The 16,997-nt window shown below is 38.4% G+C and overlaps 2 protein-coding genes across 7 annotated transcripts; both read right to left on the reverse strand.

Annotated features, from left to right (window-relative positions):
• Positions 1-6,810: 6,810 nt before the first annotated feature.
• Positions 6,811-9,040, reverse strand: LOC4339174 (leucine-rich repeat protein 1). Its single transcript, XM_015783670.3, has 6 exons — positions 8,725-9,040; positions 8,203-8,274; positions 7,823-7,966; positions 7,543-7,614; positions 7,353-7,424; positions 6,811-7,108 (listed from the first exon to the last, which is right to left on the reverse strand). Exons 1-6 carry the CDS (start codon positions 8,952-8,954, stop codon positions 7,048-7,050), a joined length of 651 nt encoding a protein of 216 aa, XP_015639156.1. The 5' UTR covers positions 8,955-9,040; the 3' UTR covers positions 6,811-7,047.
• Positions 9,041-11,619: 2,579 nt separating this feature from the next.
• LOC4339175 (myb family transcription factor PHL7) lies at positions 11,620-15,344 on the reverse strand. Of its 6 annotated transcripts, none has more exons than XM_066310781.1 (8): positions 15,220-15,344; positions 14,030-14,096; positions 13,681-13,895; positions 13,022-13,098; positions 12,895-12,937; positions 12,718-12,775; positions 12,447-12,516; positions 11,620-12,250 (listed from the first exon to the last, which is right to left on the reverse strand). In XM_066310781.1, the coding sequence occupies exons 3-8, from the start codon at positions 13,886-13,888 to the stop codon at positions 11,933-11,935; spliced, it is 774 nt and encodes a 257-aa protein (XP_066166878.1). In that variant the 5' UTR covers positions 13,889-13,895; positions 14,030-14,096; positions 15,220-15,344; the 3' UTR covers positions 11,620-11,932. The 6 variants fall into 6 exon arrangements, with proteins under 6 accessions (XP_066166878.1, XP_066166877.1, XP_015639154.1 ...); XM_066310780.1 differs by having other exon boundaries at positions 14,030-14,100; XM_015783668.3 differs by having other exon boundaries at positions 15,215-15,344.
• Positions 15,345-16,997: the final 1,653 nt, after the last annotated feature.

Consider the following 16,997-nt stretch of genomic DNA (forward strand, 5'->3'; position numbering starts at 1 on the left):
GAGACATTTGGATCATAATATTTACTACTCCCTCAGTCCCATAATATAAATGATAATAGGTGGATGTGACAGTTATCCCTTGTATCATGGGGACAGAGGGAGTATAAAGAATAAAGCTTGCGTGCTTAACTGTAGGGAAAAAACCGTGCACCTTGTAACCCACTAGAAACTTAGTTATGACCCGCTTAGCTCAATGAAAATGAGGATTCAAGGGTATACTTTGATTCTATAAAAATAACAGAAAAATCAACACAGTTTGTGTCAATCATCATCATTGTTTCTACTCAATCTACTACTCCCCTATCTACTTTTGATAGAAATATTTTTAAATCTGAAAAATTTACTTTTGATAGGTATATTTCAATCCAACCACATATCTTCTTACTAATGACTTTCTCGGATTTAATGCGTGATCTTCATTCTTCCACACAAGATTGACTACATGGGCATCGATAAATGTAAATATTAATGAATCACTTGTATACGAGGGATAACTAGTAGCTTGTTTAAATGGATGATAAGAGCACCCACAATGGTAAAGTAAAGTGTTCTATATAAAACATGTACATCTCAGCAATAGACTAGATTAATAGTAAACCACCTCAATAGTATGTCTATATGGGTATCTATAGCTCTCTAATCCATTGCCTCGTTTTTCTCTATAGACTATCTCCAGGTTAGTAGATAGCTTTGCTCTCTCTCTTCATTTAATCTCTTCCAGGTAGAAAAATATACTGATATGGATCTCTTGTAAATAGCCTATAGATAACCATTGTGGATGTCCTAAGTAGAATTACTTATCCTTAGTCATTGTGCCAGGATAAAATATGATTATCAAAAATAGATAGAGGGGGTACTAAGGACTATTTTGATTTGAAGCTAAATTGTGCCTTATCAAATTGTTGGCACATTAATTATTAACATTTATAGTATTTGATTTGCTACCAAAATACACCAATAACACACATAAGTTATAAGAAAATTGGCTCTATCAAATTTATCCAAATTTTAATATTGTTAATATTTTAATATGGTGGTAAAACAAACATGCAAAGACCAATAAACCTTGTAAACTTCATGAGCAAGGGAAGTACTACTACCACAAAGGTCCCACAAATTCTTTCAACACAAAGGCAGGCCAGTAAATTCCTTACCCTACTGAGGAAGATATCAATTTGAAAAATCAATACTATGATTTAAGAACGGAAAATAACCTTGTGCTTTGGACAAAATATACACAACTGAGAGAAATAAATGGGGGCAGTTTGGCGACCATTATTTGCAGTAACGAAGGACGATGATGATAATAACCGGAGGGAGGGGGCAGCAGGAGGACGGATTGGATAGGTAGGGCCGTGCTTATCCACTTTACACACACTGACTGATCTCTTTTTGCTTGGGGATACCGTGGATTTTCTGCGCTGTTCGGCGAGTGTGACTTTTGTGTGTTCGGTTCAGAAAACTACACGAGTTACCAGGTTTACAAACTGCGCAGTTATCACGTTTTCAGTTTTTCAGAATCATGATATATTTTATGGTAACCGTGCAGTTTTCATGATAACCACACGGTTACATAGGTAAACCTATCCCAAACTGTTTGGTAAACCCTGGTTACAAGTGCATGATTAACTAAGTATCAAATGTTATAAAATCAAAAAATAAATTTATTTAGATTTTAAAGAAATTTGAAAGTTTTTAATATAAAATGCATCATTTATCAGTCATACAAAATGTGGGAGTGGCCTAACAGGACAGTGCCTAAGACTAATCAAATGTCATATTGAGTGTAGAAAACATTTTATCAGTGCATTAATTATTACAAAGTTGAATAATAAGTTTATTTGATTTTTAAAAGAAGAACTTCTACTTAAAAAGAATTCAGCGTCCCACGATAATTTATTACTACTCCACTAGGTCGTAGGAGGTTCAAAAGAACAAGACACAAATTGTCAAATTTTCTAGTATTATTTTAGGGAATAGGCCGAGTAGAATTTGCTATGTGTGACCATTTATTCCAACATATTTGGCTCGAAAGCCAAAATTACACGTGAAATCAACCCCACAAACAGCTTCTGTATTCAGAATCTGGATGGTCAAATTAGTATTAGCATGGTTTTTTAAATAAAAAATTGGTTGAAAACTAAATATAATGTTAGCCTCAATAATATTGCTCCCTTTATAGCCTTATAGGTACATGCCTAATTGTAAGATAGTTTAGGATCGTGACTTATTTTGTTGTAACCTATTTTGTTTGAAAGCCAAAATTACTTTTGGAAGCAATTCCCAACAACTTGTGACATCAAAATGAAGATGATCAGATTAGCTAGCCTGTTTTTTTAAGGGTGTGTTCAGATGCCCCATTTTCCAACCCCTCTTCCTCGTTTTCCACGCGCATGCTTTTCAAACTGCTAAACGGTGTGTCTTTTGTAAAAAGTTTCTATACAAAAGTTGCTTAAAAAAATTAAATTAATCCATTTTGAAAAAAATAGCTAATACTTAATTAATTACGTGCTAATGGACTGCTCCGTTTTCCGTGAGTACTATTTTCCCGGTTGGGAACAACCAACTGCGAACACACCCTTAATCTGGGTTGAAAATGAAATATGAAGCTAGCTTCAATAATATTGCCTCCTTTACACTTTACACAGGTATGGCCCCATTGGAATATATTTGAGATGTGATGATTTATTTTATTCTAACCAATCTGGTTTGAAAGCCAAAAATACATTTGAAAGCAATCCCTAACAACTTGTGAAATCAAAATCAGGACGATCTCAAATTAGTTGGTCTGTTCTGTTGTGAATTTAGGCTAAATATCAAATAGAAAGCTAACCTCAACATTTCTTCTTATTTACTAGGTAGTCTGATTGGCTGATTGGAAGGTATGTTAGGCTGCTGCTTATTTTATTACAAATAATTTGGTTTGTAAGACAAAAATTGCATGTGATGAAAGCAACCCTCAACAGCTTGTGTCATCAAAATTGGGAGATCAGTTTAGCTAGCCAGCCTCAATATTTTTTTTCTTGTTTTTATTTAGTTGCAACCATCGAACTCAACCTTCTCTTAACGAATGCCACGTAAGATCAGTGGCGAGGAGTACGATGAGGGGCCAAACCATCTATTCTAAAAGCAACAAGTCACTTCATAGCAACCAAGACAAAATAGATGAATGATTTATTCATAAATAGAGGGAATGACTATTGTACAGACATCCCCCTTGTATAATATAAATAGCCCTTTGATAATACTCATTGATGTGTGCTCAAAGTCTTGGATAAAGGAAAAAAGAGGAAAAAAAAACACTAGCAACACCAGTTGAAAGTGTGTGTTTTTAAGGGAAATGTGGTAAATCATTTAATTTGCCAATATCCTAAAAGAGGTTTTTTTTTTTAGTGAAATTCATGAGACAGCTCTAGGGGGGAAGTTTTTTAGACTCTTGAGGAGATGTTCCCTCGTTTGTTCAAACATCATCCAAATAGTTGTTCAAAATTCTTTAAAAAAATTATTGACCACATTTATACAATATACAATATAAAATATTCAAAACCCAACTCACACATTAATAAATATAAAAGGACAAACTCTACATATGAAGAGTATTGGTATTATTCATATATGAATTTATCCTTTTCGTTTCTTACTGTGTAGATTGGATTTTATATGATTTTTTGTGGAGTGGTACATGTTAGTATACTCTACACTGCTAATTTTTTTAAAGAATTTTTCATAACCATTTATGTTGAATTTGAGAGAAAAAGGTATATGAGGGGATATCCTCCTCAAATTCTCTCCACATCTCTAGGTATAACCAGTAAGATGTCTTAGGCTCTTGGAAGAGGGATGAAAAACACAGGAGAAAACGCAGGAAAAAGGTATGTTTCAGAGTGGAAAACTAAGTATGATTCAAAATACAAGAACGACTATACTTGCTTTGTTTCGATCACAGCGAAAACTTTGAGATCGAGAAAGACACAGACAGGAATGGAGCAATGAAAAATTTCTTCGGACATTCCACCTTTTTACTCCAAAGCATACTTATTATAAAATATATAAGAAAGTCTCATCCCTAATAAATAAATGAAAGTAGATTTACATTCTTATTCTATTTCTAGGGAGAATGTTGAGGCAAACTTACGATGCTGACAAGCTGGTTAGGTGCCGAGTTGGATTAGACATCGTTGGTTTTAGTTTAAGAATTGGGAAGAGGTTAAGAACCTAGTGGAATCCACTGCGAGGGGAAGTGCTGAAGTGATAGGGATTAACCCTGCTAAGGAACAGAGCAGAGACCATCACAAATCCTTACAAAAAGAAAAAAAAGAAGAAGAACTTGTTTCGGTAGATCTCGATGAAAAGCTGCAGCTCCTTTACAATTATGTTCCGCACGAAGTCCACAAGAAAAAAGACAGTGATTTTAGTATGATTAGTAGTAACTTGCAACCGAAGCGACATTTTCCCCTGGGGTAAGAGCAAAAGAGCCACGCGATCCACCGTTGCAGAGATCAATGATCATATGGTCTTGTGAGTTTTTTTCTTAAGAACATAGTCTTTCCGTAAAAGAAAACCAATTATTCTACTAAAAAAATCACATTCCTTTTATATTGGTTTTTTTTTGACGGGAAAGTATGGTCTTGTAAGTTGTGAGGCTTTCTCTTGACACGTTGTACTACTGTGCATATCACAACACGTTATCTTACCGCGTCAGCGTCGGACCTTTAAGCAGCGGTTACTTTTTTCCTTTTTTAATATAGTTAATTCCAGTATGGGATGTGACATATCATACGAATCTAAATATGTATATATCTAGATTCGCAGTACTAAGATATGCCACATCTCATGCTAGATTAACTTATTTTTTTATGGAAGATTAACTTATTTTTAAACGGTGGCAGTAGTGAAATTCAAATAGCTTTGATTTAAAAACACTTTTGAATTTGAGCTCAAATTTTAAAACAGTTTTCCCCGTGTAAACCGGCACGAGATAAGAGATAACCGCAAAAACCAAATACTTGTATTCCTACTTGTTATTATCGATTTTCAACGATCGATGATATTTCAAACCATACCATTTTAGGGTAAAGTTGCTAATGATGTGCATATATTTAGTTTCTTGCCAAATTTTAATAAATACATAATAAATCCTGTGAAAATTTTCACAATATTATTAACTTACCAATATTTTGGCAATAGATTTATTTTGACTATAATGTAAACAACCTCTAACTTATTGAGTACTACCTTCAATCTACAAGAGATTTTAGCAATACGATATATAGTAGATGGAGATAGTATAAAGCTGTGTGCATATACCGAAGCCGAGTAACGAAGAACAATGTGATATGCAGTTGCGACGCAAAGGAACACTCTATCTGCGTGGATAAGGTGGACTTGATTCGTCGATGGCGACGATGGCGAGACCTGCGCGGCGACAAGAGACAGAGACGGAGTCAAGCGTGACAGACAGGCACAGACCACCACCTGCTCCTATTCATGGTCCTCGTTTGTGCCGTGCTTATCCTCCATTCTCTCACTGCTCCCTCCACATTTTCGTCGAGGAGACAAAATGTCCACTATTATTAAGCTTATACATATGTTTATGAGTTTAACCGTATCATTTGTTAGCTAAGAAATTGTAAGTAATACTTTTATACAAGTCCTTAACGATTCAAAAGAAAATGTTATAAAATAAACCACGATAAAAAAAACCACAAAACCAATTTTAGAAGTAAGTTTTAAAATTTAAAATTTGATTTACTAGCAAAAATATCTGTGCGTTGCAATAAATGAAGACAATTTTCACGATTGATAAAAACTCCGCCAATTTAAATGACAAACCGAAACAAGAAAAACAAAACAATGGCAAAACAAAGTTAGAAATCATTTATAGCATTGAGCGTGGTTACGCTTGTTTCATGCGTCATCACACGAAGAATCTTTGGTACATCTTTCCATAGCCTCACAAATCGATCGAGTGGCTATTCCATAAGTTAACGCATGTGTATTTTGTTATACATCATGGATCAAAGATTGAAATTTTGATTATTCAATTAGCGAAAGTTATTTTTACCGTAGATAGAGAGCATTTGCAAAGTAACGAACTTGCCACATACACATCTTAAACGATGATAATTTTAAAAAGCAAATATTTATGAGAGAAATTGGAAGAGAAGAAGAAAGAGAATAGAGAAAAGGAGAAGAGATAAGACCAGAAGAGGATGATCTGGAGAAAAGAAAAGGAAAAGAAAAGCAAAAAAGGAAAGGTAAAAAGACGTTGACTGGTGAAGGGGTACGCGCGACGCATAGTGAAAACGCACGGGACGGGGCTGCGAGATTGTGTAGGCCTGTTGGATTGGACTAGGGGAGTATATAATAGTTATTTTAGACTCACGTCGAATTAGATACAAACGAGTTATAATCAATTCAAAGATTCACCAAAATTTCGAGGGTAACATTTTCTATTTTTATAATAGTAGAGATGAGCATAGGTATAAATGAAACAACTAGGCTGAAGGGCGAATTATTCAGTCTCATCTTTTCGCTTATGCTTATGCTTAGGAGCCAAAATTTGAATTTTCAATCTTATAAATTTAAACTTGATTTCGGGATTTTTTTTCATCGATTCAGTTTTTGCTTTTAGATCACTAAGAACACATATGTAAAAGTTTTATTCATAAATTATTTTTCGTTTGAAAATATGCCGTTTAGTGAAACAATGGAGCCGATTATCAGATAGGCATAGGCGATCGATGGTTAATTTAGTTCTCGAATAACATAGATAAGTAACATAGCTAGGGAGGCAAAACACCAAGCAACTGAGCTAAGACGATCGATTTCATATACTATGCCAGTAAACAGAAGTACGTAATGCTGAGATAATAATCATTGTCATTACTCATTAGCATTACCATTACGGCCAAGCTACTCTAATGCTAAGAAGCTCCAGGTCGACAGAGTCTGCACCGATCGACGCCGACGAGGCTTGCTTCCGGTGAAGAACCTGACGCCGCCGCCGTCCTCTTCTTTTTATTCGTTAATTCATGCTGCCATGATCTAGCGGCCGGTGTCATCGTCGTCCATCCCGGGGTACCTCAGCCGCGGGTTGCTGGCAAAGCTTCATATACATAAGACACAAATTAACAAATTAGCGCAACTTAACATTGATCAGTATCAGCATCAGCATTAGCATTAGCGAAAAACCTATCATGCATGTTCTTGCAGTATCCATCAGAGCAAAATTAAACTGCTTATCATGCATGTTCTTGCAGTGTTCATCAGATCAAAAGTAAACTGCAGATTTGATAATGTGCCATGGAGAAGAACAAGGCAAGTAGAATTATTCACGCCTGCTACTATACCTGCTCGGAGGGAAGTGATCGAACGGCCCGGACGTCGGGATTGTCCCACAGAGATCGTTGTTGGATACATTTCTGAATGAAATTAAGAGCAAGGACAGGGGATAATTTTAAGTATCATGAGGGTGAAGGATAATTGTAAATGTAAATTACGGCAACAAAAGTTGGATCGAGCTGAGTTGTGAATTCTTACAGGATCATGAGGTTTGACAGCCCAGCCAGCTCGTTTGGGATTGGCCCAGTTAAAAGGTTGTGATCAATTCTCCTGCCAAGAGTAAAGAAAAAACAAAAACTCAAACATAGATATCAAAGTACATTTTGCATAGCTGAACAGTACTTTCTGATTTCAGATATAAGTTTTTTTTAAGACTTGTGCACATGAACTTACATTAATTACAGATAATCCGGGCATTAATTACTTGAGTGGAAAAGGTCAGGTGAGGGATGATAACAAATGGACAACGAGAACTTACATGAATTTTAAGGACTTGAGTTTCCCAAGCGACGGAGGTATCGGCCCAGAAATGGTGTTGTTGCACAAGTCTAGGCTAATCAAATTCTCCAGATTACCAAACTCTGGCGGAATTGGTCCTTCAATATTGTTCGAAGCGATTTCCCTAACCCAAGATAGCAAAAGACAGAAAGAGTCAATAAAAACTCCATGTAACTGATGGGCTTGGCATTAAAAAAAAAAAAACTGATGGTCTTGCAACTCTCTACAAAGAGAAGCACTAGCAAATTAAACTACATTGACATTAGTCTGCTAAATGTGCCTTTTCATTTCTTTCTTGACAACAATAACAAACAAAAAAAAACACAACTTTAATTTGCATGATTGATTACAAGAGCTTACATAAATTGTAGCTGGTCCAGTCGCGCAAGATCGGCCGACAGATGGCCGGACAGGTTCATCTCCTCAAGATCTCTGTTAAAGCAAAAAATGGAAACCAAAATCAGGCAAAGAATCAGATGAATTTGAAGAGTATCTCACCCTTTGAAAATCATAAAAAATCCCATTGATTATGTTCTTCTTATAGCCGTGAATCAACGTGACAACATTTGGGGCCGAGAAGGCCCAGCCCAAGAGGTTTGGATCGGGCCAACGAATAGGCCCAAACAATCCTGTGTCCCACGATTTTCCGACCGATGGATTTGCTCCGAGATTCACGCCAAAAACCACGCGAGTCAAACAAAAAACTCAAAAAACTCTTTCGTCTTCCTCCTCGCGACTCCTCGCGCTCACCGCCATTGACGGCCACCTTTACCTCGGAAAAGGATTTGATCCCCGCTAAACTCTCTACGAAATCCAACGCGAAACGATGCGAAACCGGCGAGCTTTCTGCAGCAACAGGAGGGAGGAGGATCGAGGGCTCACAGGCGGATGACGCGGTTGTCGGCGTTGCAGGTGACGCGGAACCAGGTGCAGGGGTTCACCAGGTCGGGGTCCCAGCTCGCCAGCGCGCCGTCGGGGTCGCTCATCCCCTTCCTGAACTCCGTCAGCGCGTCGCCGTCCTGGCTCGCCGCCGCCGCCGCCAGGACCACCGCCACCACCACGACGAGGATGGCGGTGGCGGGGGCTAGGTTTCCGGCCGACGTGGGCGCCATGGTTTGCGGCGGCAACTGCTTCGCTGCGGTGGTGGTGGAGACGTGGAGTGGAGTGCGTGCTCTGAAACCGTGAGGTTTTAGGGGTGGTTTTATAGTGGGGGTGACGCTTCAGTTACCACTCTACTTCAAACATTAGTTTTCTCCTTTTTCATTAGCACTCTTTTCAGTTTTTTTATAGAAAGTTTGTATATAGAAATTGTTTAAAAAAATTAAGTTAATCCATTTTCAAAATTTTATAATAAATAATATTTAATTAATTATGTACTAATGAGTTTCTCCGTTTTACGTGCACAACAAACACCTCTCCTAACTTAGGCCGAGTTTAGTTCCAAAATTTTTCTTCAAACTTCCAACTTTCCCATCACATCAAAACTTTCCTACACACATAAACTTCCAACTTTTCTGTCACATCGTTCCAATTTCAACCAAACTTTTAATTTTAGCGTAAACTAAACACACCCTTAGGCTGAAGTATTTCCTTAACTTTCCCAACTCACCTCTCTCATGTTCCGTGCGTATGCTTTTCAAACTGCTAAACGATATGGTTTTAAAAAAAGTTTGTATAAGAAAGTTGCTTAAAAGAATATATTAATCTTTTTCTTAAAAAAAGCTAGTACTACTTAATTAACCATATGCTAATGGACCGCTCCATTCTCCGTGCGCTGGAAATGTGTTCCCAACGCACAGCAACGAACACAACCTTAGACAACTAACGGGGCCCTAAAAGCACAATTGCTACGCGTACTGGAGTAAAGTTATATGGTTCATTTTCTATGTCACTGACAAAGGGCCACGCACTTTTGTATTGCATTTTTTAAGGAAAAGCATATACATAAAATTTTTACCAAATGCTTACAAATTTGACGTGGCAAGCTTTGAGTAAATATAGATTTCTATAATTCCATCTAGTTAAATCAAATGGTTGAGAAATTTGTTAGTAAGAGTTTCATAAGAAAAATTTAGGGCGTGTAGCAGTACTCTTTTTTAAAAACCACAATACAAACGCATCTACTCATAGAGCGTGCACTCACTTACATACACGCACACCATATCCTTATAAGGACATTCGAAAAACGGAATCAATATATCTTAACATTGATGAAGTTACCATGGTTATCCCACTGTCGATGCGTACATCGTCTATTACTGAAAGAATAATTAGCCATAAATACGAGCACATATTAAGGCTCTGTTTAAGGGAGTTTCTAGCAGCTACAACTTCTCTTAAAATCTCCGGCTCCAAAAATTACAGATTCTCACTTGGATTCTGAAAATTATGTAGTTAGAGAATTTAAGAAATGAGCTAGAATACAAAAGCTCAGAAACCCAATCTTTTTAGATTCTTGTAAGCTAGCTACCAATTAGTAGTTTCTCAGCATCTTAAGCTCTTCAAAATATAACCTAAGTGTAGTACTTGAATATGGTGAGTGAGCAAGATCCACCAAAAGAATATTAAACAGTTAAGTTACGTTCACTTCACCACTCAGGTATCGTTTTGTACCCAACCTGTTCCTGAAAAGCTATATTTTAGCCTAAAATTTTATCCCATGAAGACTATATTTTCATAGTGGGATACACTAAATCTCTTTTTAGAACAACTTAATCTTCTATTTCTCATTTTTGTCGTTCAACCAGTAGTACTCACTCTTTCTTCTCCTTCTTTCTGCATTAATGTGTCACAGTAGTTTTTTAACCTTATGCTTAATATGCCTATCACTAGCTAAAACTATAAAACTTTAAGGGGCGGGGGGAGTATACATTTGGTTTGTAAAGTCTAGCACATTTTCTCCACTTAGTCCTAAAACTAAGAGTGCGGGGGCTCTAAGTTGGGCTTGGGACTAAACGGGCTGTAGCAGTAGTCGCTCGTCATGCATGACGACTGATTATGACCAAAAATGTGTTTTGGTTGGATTAGAATTAAAATCGGAGCAAAATAGATTTTTCAACCAAAAATAATGTGTGTGAATTAGAATATGTTAATGTAAGTAGCACATACTGTAAATATTTAAATGCTATGAACATAAATTCTTCTTGTTATTAACACTAAACACTCTTGGGTGCAGAGGTAGCTAGCCAGATAGGGACTCGTCTAATTTCATTATTGAAAAATGGACACATGCTACCTTGTAATTACGCGATTACCTCTTGCCGATTTCATCCCATGGTGTCAACGGAGGGAGCATGGTTTCTTGGGGCTTGCCTGGGTCAATGCATAAATCAACTGCACTAAAATTTTAGTAACACCAATAAACTTGACTACCATTTAATTTGCTGTACTAAATTTTAGTAGTGACAACTCATACATTGCTAAATTTTTGCAGAGCATATGGTTGGGACTTGGAACTTCAGTTGTCTTCAAACCAAACTATAACCAGACAGCCTAGAAAAATGTTGGCAGCAAACCAATAACTGACTTCGCCAAAATTTTGTCAGTACCCCGATTTAGCATACAAATGTTTTGGTAAGGTTTTACATTGATCGTAAACCAAACCAGACCTTACTTTGTCAAACGTCAAAACAAAAGCTAGAACCTAACCCTTCATTTTAATCATTACTCCTTTTTCTTGATTCTGAGCAGCACTTAGCAGTAGAAGAGAGAAGGCCAAATTCTAACTATGAATCTAACACAAATCATTCACATATAACTTCAGGGAGGCACACCCTCTTCACAGCAAATGTATTGCGTGTAAATGTGTACTCTTTCTGGCTACATGATTCAACTCAGGGCAATTTCCCTTCAAAAGAAGGAAAATTGCTTGCTAGGGCTTTTAGGACATCCTGATAATTACAAGAGCTGTATGATGATGATGAATACTACAGTGACGACAACACCTGGCCGTGGTGAAGGAATCAGATGTGGATCCAAAGATCCTTACAAGGCTCGCTCTGTTGTTAAGAGGATATATATTCACATGCGATCGGCCCGCAGTGGAGGTTAACATCTTGGATCAAGAATTTCCGATGAGTGAGGTTTTGCTTTATGATTTGTTCAGACCAGGGTCAGCTTTAAATTCATCCACTCGGAATGCAGCCTCTTGATCCCAAGGACCAATCAAATGGGATTCAAAATCTGACTGTGTCACATCCCGTACCGAATCAGGTGACAGGTTGTCCATCTTGGGTTTCTTTGGAGATGGCTGCATGCTATCTGGGTAGTCATCTAAGCTTGGTGGTGAATGCGGTAGCTTCTGCTCCTCACAAGCTTTGAGTGATCCACCGAGCTTTTGCTGCTCCTCTATGATCATCTGCAAGTACTTCCCTTGTGCTTCAATTCTCAGCTGCAGCTGCCTTTGCACCTAAGGAAATTGCAATGGTTCTCATATTAACTGAAAGAGATTTAAGGCTTAACCTTGACAGGGAAAAAAAGACAAACTGGAAAAATACTCAAGGTGTAACTCCAATTTGCTAGAGGAAATTTTGGTTTGTCGACAAGTTAAATGATGCAAAAAAGATTCCCAAGGTGACACTAGTTAACATCTTATAACAGCAGACCTCAAGTTGTTCATGGAGTCGCTTCTGGACCTCCATTTGCATCTTCAAAGCTTCATTGATTTGCATTCCTCTGCAATGTAAGCAATAATATTTATATCAACTATGTAAATCTAAGAAGTTTGTACCGACCAACACACAAGATTACACAACTATAGGATATGAACTTGTGTACAAGTCACTGAGTAAGATCAAGTTTGTATCAACCAGCATACAAGATAACACTACTACAGGATATGAACTTGTGTACAAGTCACTGAGTAAGATCACTTACGGTGCAGAATCTGTGTTAGAGAGGGAATCGCTAGAATCCTTCTTTTCGTCTTTTGAGCCTACATAAGATGCCAACAGTAACATTCAAAACCAAAAATAGCCATCTAGTTCCAGATGTAGCAAGGTGGAAGGGAAAGGTAAGTTAAGAGATAGTATGTGAAGCATAGAAGATGCGTACCTTCAGCAGGAGATTCTGGTATGTACTTTGCAAGGCGATATTTCTGCATAAGCACAAAGAAAGACAGTATTAGCTACAAGCCTACAATGGAACTCTTAATACCTGTTTCATTAAAGAGAAAATTCACCTGCAAATGGCTCTTCACATGATAAATTGTGATCCCAGGAACACCCATTACAGTGAGAACCCCTTTAGGTGTTGCTCCTGAAGCAATGATAATATGCAGAAAGGCGTGTTAGATACATCGTACTTCTTGTATTTTAAAATAATAAACTGATCAATCGCATAGTAACATGCTAGCTTACCACTAGACAAGTTAGCATGTAATAGAGCCAGACACATGTGCACCACACAATATTCAAAGCAGTTTCCAATTATTGACATAGTTTGCAGTTTCAAGGCATGAACATTTCCCAATGTGATTGAACTTAATAGAATGGACGACCACAGCTATAAGGCGAGATATACATAAAAATAACAAGAATCCTCTGAAGTATGTGCATGCTATCCTCTTATCCTTTTCAATTTTAATCTGACAGATTTCTGTTGTGAATGAGCCCATGTGATGTAAACTGATACTAAATATTCAGATGTCCAGCTTGTTAAATATAACATTAATTTGCAAGATTTTATCTATGTAAATTACTGATAGGGCTTCAAAATTATTGATGATGGAGAGATACATGAGACGTAAAAAAAGGAAATTGACAAGTGAATTGTAGACCGCAGTTTAAACATTGTATTAAGTTCAACCACAACGACTAATACTCGACAGAGAATACCCACTATCAGGTCCACCAAGCTGAGCAATAGCATCCACAAAGCGGTTATGGAGATCTGAGGTCCAACGTAGCCGTTGTTTCCCACTCCCTGCAGGATTAGCAGGGCTGCCCATGTTTGACCCGCCAAAAGCTCCAATATTACTCATATGCTCGTTACTCTGTGTACTCTGCGGTCCAAAGGGTACAGAGAACTTCTTTGCATGGTACATCATGAGAATGCTGCAACAATTGTAAGGAGACATCATAAATATATGTAGTGCCAAGTAAAGATACCAAATTTATCATGAGGAAAATCCAGAGTCAAGTGACTAAAACGTAGCACATCACATGTAGTAAATTGTCAGAACACTCACTGGTTGTTCTATAACTAGCATAATTGTATGGTGGAGTAGTAGAGTTTCTCAACAGGAGCCTCGATTCCTTACTTTACAAAAATGATAAAACAATAAGCACTACGAAATAATGATCAGAATAGCAATCAAAGAAGGGTAAACTAAATTCAAACACCAAAACCAACCTGGAAGAGCATATTTTGCTCTATTACTAGCCTAACAAAATTATGGAAAAAAAAACAATGCTATTCGCATTAAGAAAAACATGAAAGACAATATTAACGCATATAACCGAAGGATCATTATGTGCTATCCAAAACAACACGCTTAATGCCAGCAGTTCAACTCTAAAGGCCATTGCTGCATACCCGTATCAAAACAATAACTCAAAGTCAGCTTAATTCCACATGGCAGGCACACATAGTTTTTGCAAGCAACGACTGCAGAGACACACACACACACACCCAGCTACTCCACCTTCCATGAGCAGAGATAGGGCAAACAAATAAAACTGTTAAGCATCTGCTACTATCAGGAAGCAGAAAACTCTGAATTTACAAAAATAAACAGACGATATCGTCAGAGACTCTCCAGTTAAGCCTACAAATCATTGACCACCCAAGAAGCCAAGAGCAAGCACCATCTACACATCCATCGAAACTACACAACCAATTATCACTGATACGTTCTTCAACAAACATAAGAATGAATTCTGCACACATCACTGGAGACATAAACTGGACCGGACCATGGCCACAAACCCGGCGCAGATACCAGGATCAGGATCAATACAAAACATCAAACCAACCCTTCCAGTAATCAAGTTGACACAGCCATCATCATAAACCCATGGCCATCACACAACTACAGAAACATAAAGAGATCCCAAAATAAACCAAGGCATTTCCGCCACATCCAGAACGCATTTTTTTCACCAGTCCATACCTTATCAACTCACCAAAAAAAAAAAGAAACGCTAGAAAATTCATCCAAGCTCATTAATGATTAAACTCGCATGCTAACCTAAGCACAGACTCCAACCTCGTGCTCCGGCATCCAATCCCACCCCCCACCCCGAATTCCGCCTCCCAGGATCCCCCCCCCCCCCTCCTCTTCCTCCGCCGAACAAACCCACCACCACCGACCAGGGGCGCGCCGAACCAAACCGCCGCAACGGGAGCTCACAGAGGCGAGAGAGGGACTTACCTTACCGGCACGGCGAGGCAGCGATCCGCCGCCGGCCGCCGCCACCACCACCAAAAAGCGGGCAGCGCAGGGGAACCAGATGCTCTCCTCTGCTGCTTCCGCTTCCGCCGCCGTCCGAGGGGGGATTCCCAGTTGGGAATTGGGGGGGTCAAAAAGGGAAGGAAGGAGGCGACGCGAGGAGAGGAGAGGAGGGGAAAGCGGCGGGGGGCGGTGGTGTCCGGCGAAAGCGACGCGCGGGGAGGGGAGAGCGAGAGAGAGAGAGGAGAGGGAGGCCTTGGGATTTGGGGGGATTTTTTTTTTTTCTCTTTCTTTCTTTGCTCGCTTCGCTTCACACTCTCTTTTTCTCGTCGTCTCGTTGTGTTGGTTAGGGTTTTCGCGCCGGCGGGAGGGGAGGGGGAAGGAGGAGTGCACGGTGGGCCGGGTCCACGGGGTGGGGCCCATGTGGAGATGGGTGGGGGGGAGTCAGGTGGTGGGGCCCATGGGCGGCCTGCTCCTGTCAGTGAAGCGTGGTGGGGTGGGGTGGAGTACTGGAGTGGAGTGTGGTGGTGTGAATGCAGCAGAAGTGAAGAGCTGAGCTGACTGAAGGAGCAGGTGAGACAGAGCGCGGCAGAGATGCTCACCAGTCAGAGCAGAGGTTCCCCTGCATTTGTCACAAGGTTGGGTTCTTTCAAAAAAAATTTAAAAAAAATCAGAATGCATCTCTCCTCTATAGTAAAAAAAAACTGCAGATTCCCAACCTATAGTTGTATCCAAATTTTATTTTAAGAAAATAATAATATTCCCTTCATTTCAAAATATAAAACATGATCAACACTAACAAAAAAAACTATAAAAATAATTATTATCATCTTATTGTTTGGACACTTAATAAATATAATTCATGTATCCAATAAAATTAGAGATTAGAGATCTCGAGGATGTAGGATTGAAAAACAAAGGAAGATACTACTAGTTAATTGTGAATACGTGCATATATTACTTGTATCATGAAACATCGTAATAGTTACATCTTATATTTTGGAACGAAGGGAGTACATATATTTTTGGGACATTTATTTAAATGTAGGTGGTTAGAGTCACAGGAACAAAAGCATTTTCAGCTAACGAGTAGTGCCAGTACCTTACAAGGATAATCTAGATAATCCAAAATTTAACCAACGAGATGATTGGAAAAATAAACTTTATCATCATCTTTAATCTTAGCTACCTTGGACAATATGAAAATGTTTATCCTTATGTTAGTACTCCTTTCATTCTTAAATATACACACAACCCTCACTAATGCAAAGACCAATAAAAAAAAATTTATATAGATGCGTGCACGTAATGTATTAGGGGGTTTGATGGTAGAGAATTTAGAAAAAAGTAAATTTAGGCGTGGAAGAGATGTTAATTAATGTATGCATGTATGTACGTATATTATAAGAAATGTTGAAAAAAATTGATTATGTCTTAGCAACGGAGGGAGAATTCAGTCCGGTATCGAGAAAAATTCAGGTATCAATATCATCTCGTCAATCTCTTGTTAGCGTGACTACGGTGACCTTCTGTGCTCATGATCCCTGTGAAAAGTCTAGTAGTAGTAGAATTTAGTATGGAAATTAGGTTATGCGAAGCGATCATACTATCATTAAGTGTGATCAACGCAAGCTATCCCGCGGCAATCATGGACCGGGAGAAGCAAGAACTGAAAGAAAGAAAAAAAAAAGAAAGAAAGAAAGAAAGAAAGAGAGCAGGGCTGCAGCCTGCAGGGCCATGATTCCGTTATCTCACAAAGCCGAAG

The sequence above is a fragment of the Oryza sativa genome, chromosome 5, assembly GCF_034140825.1.
Source record: "Oryza sativa Japonica Group chromosome 5, ASM3414082v1".
NCBI lineage: Eukaryota > Viridiplantae > Streptophyta > Magnoliopsida > Poales > Poaceae > Oryza > Oryza sativa.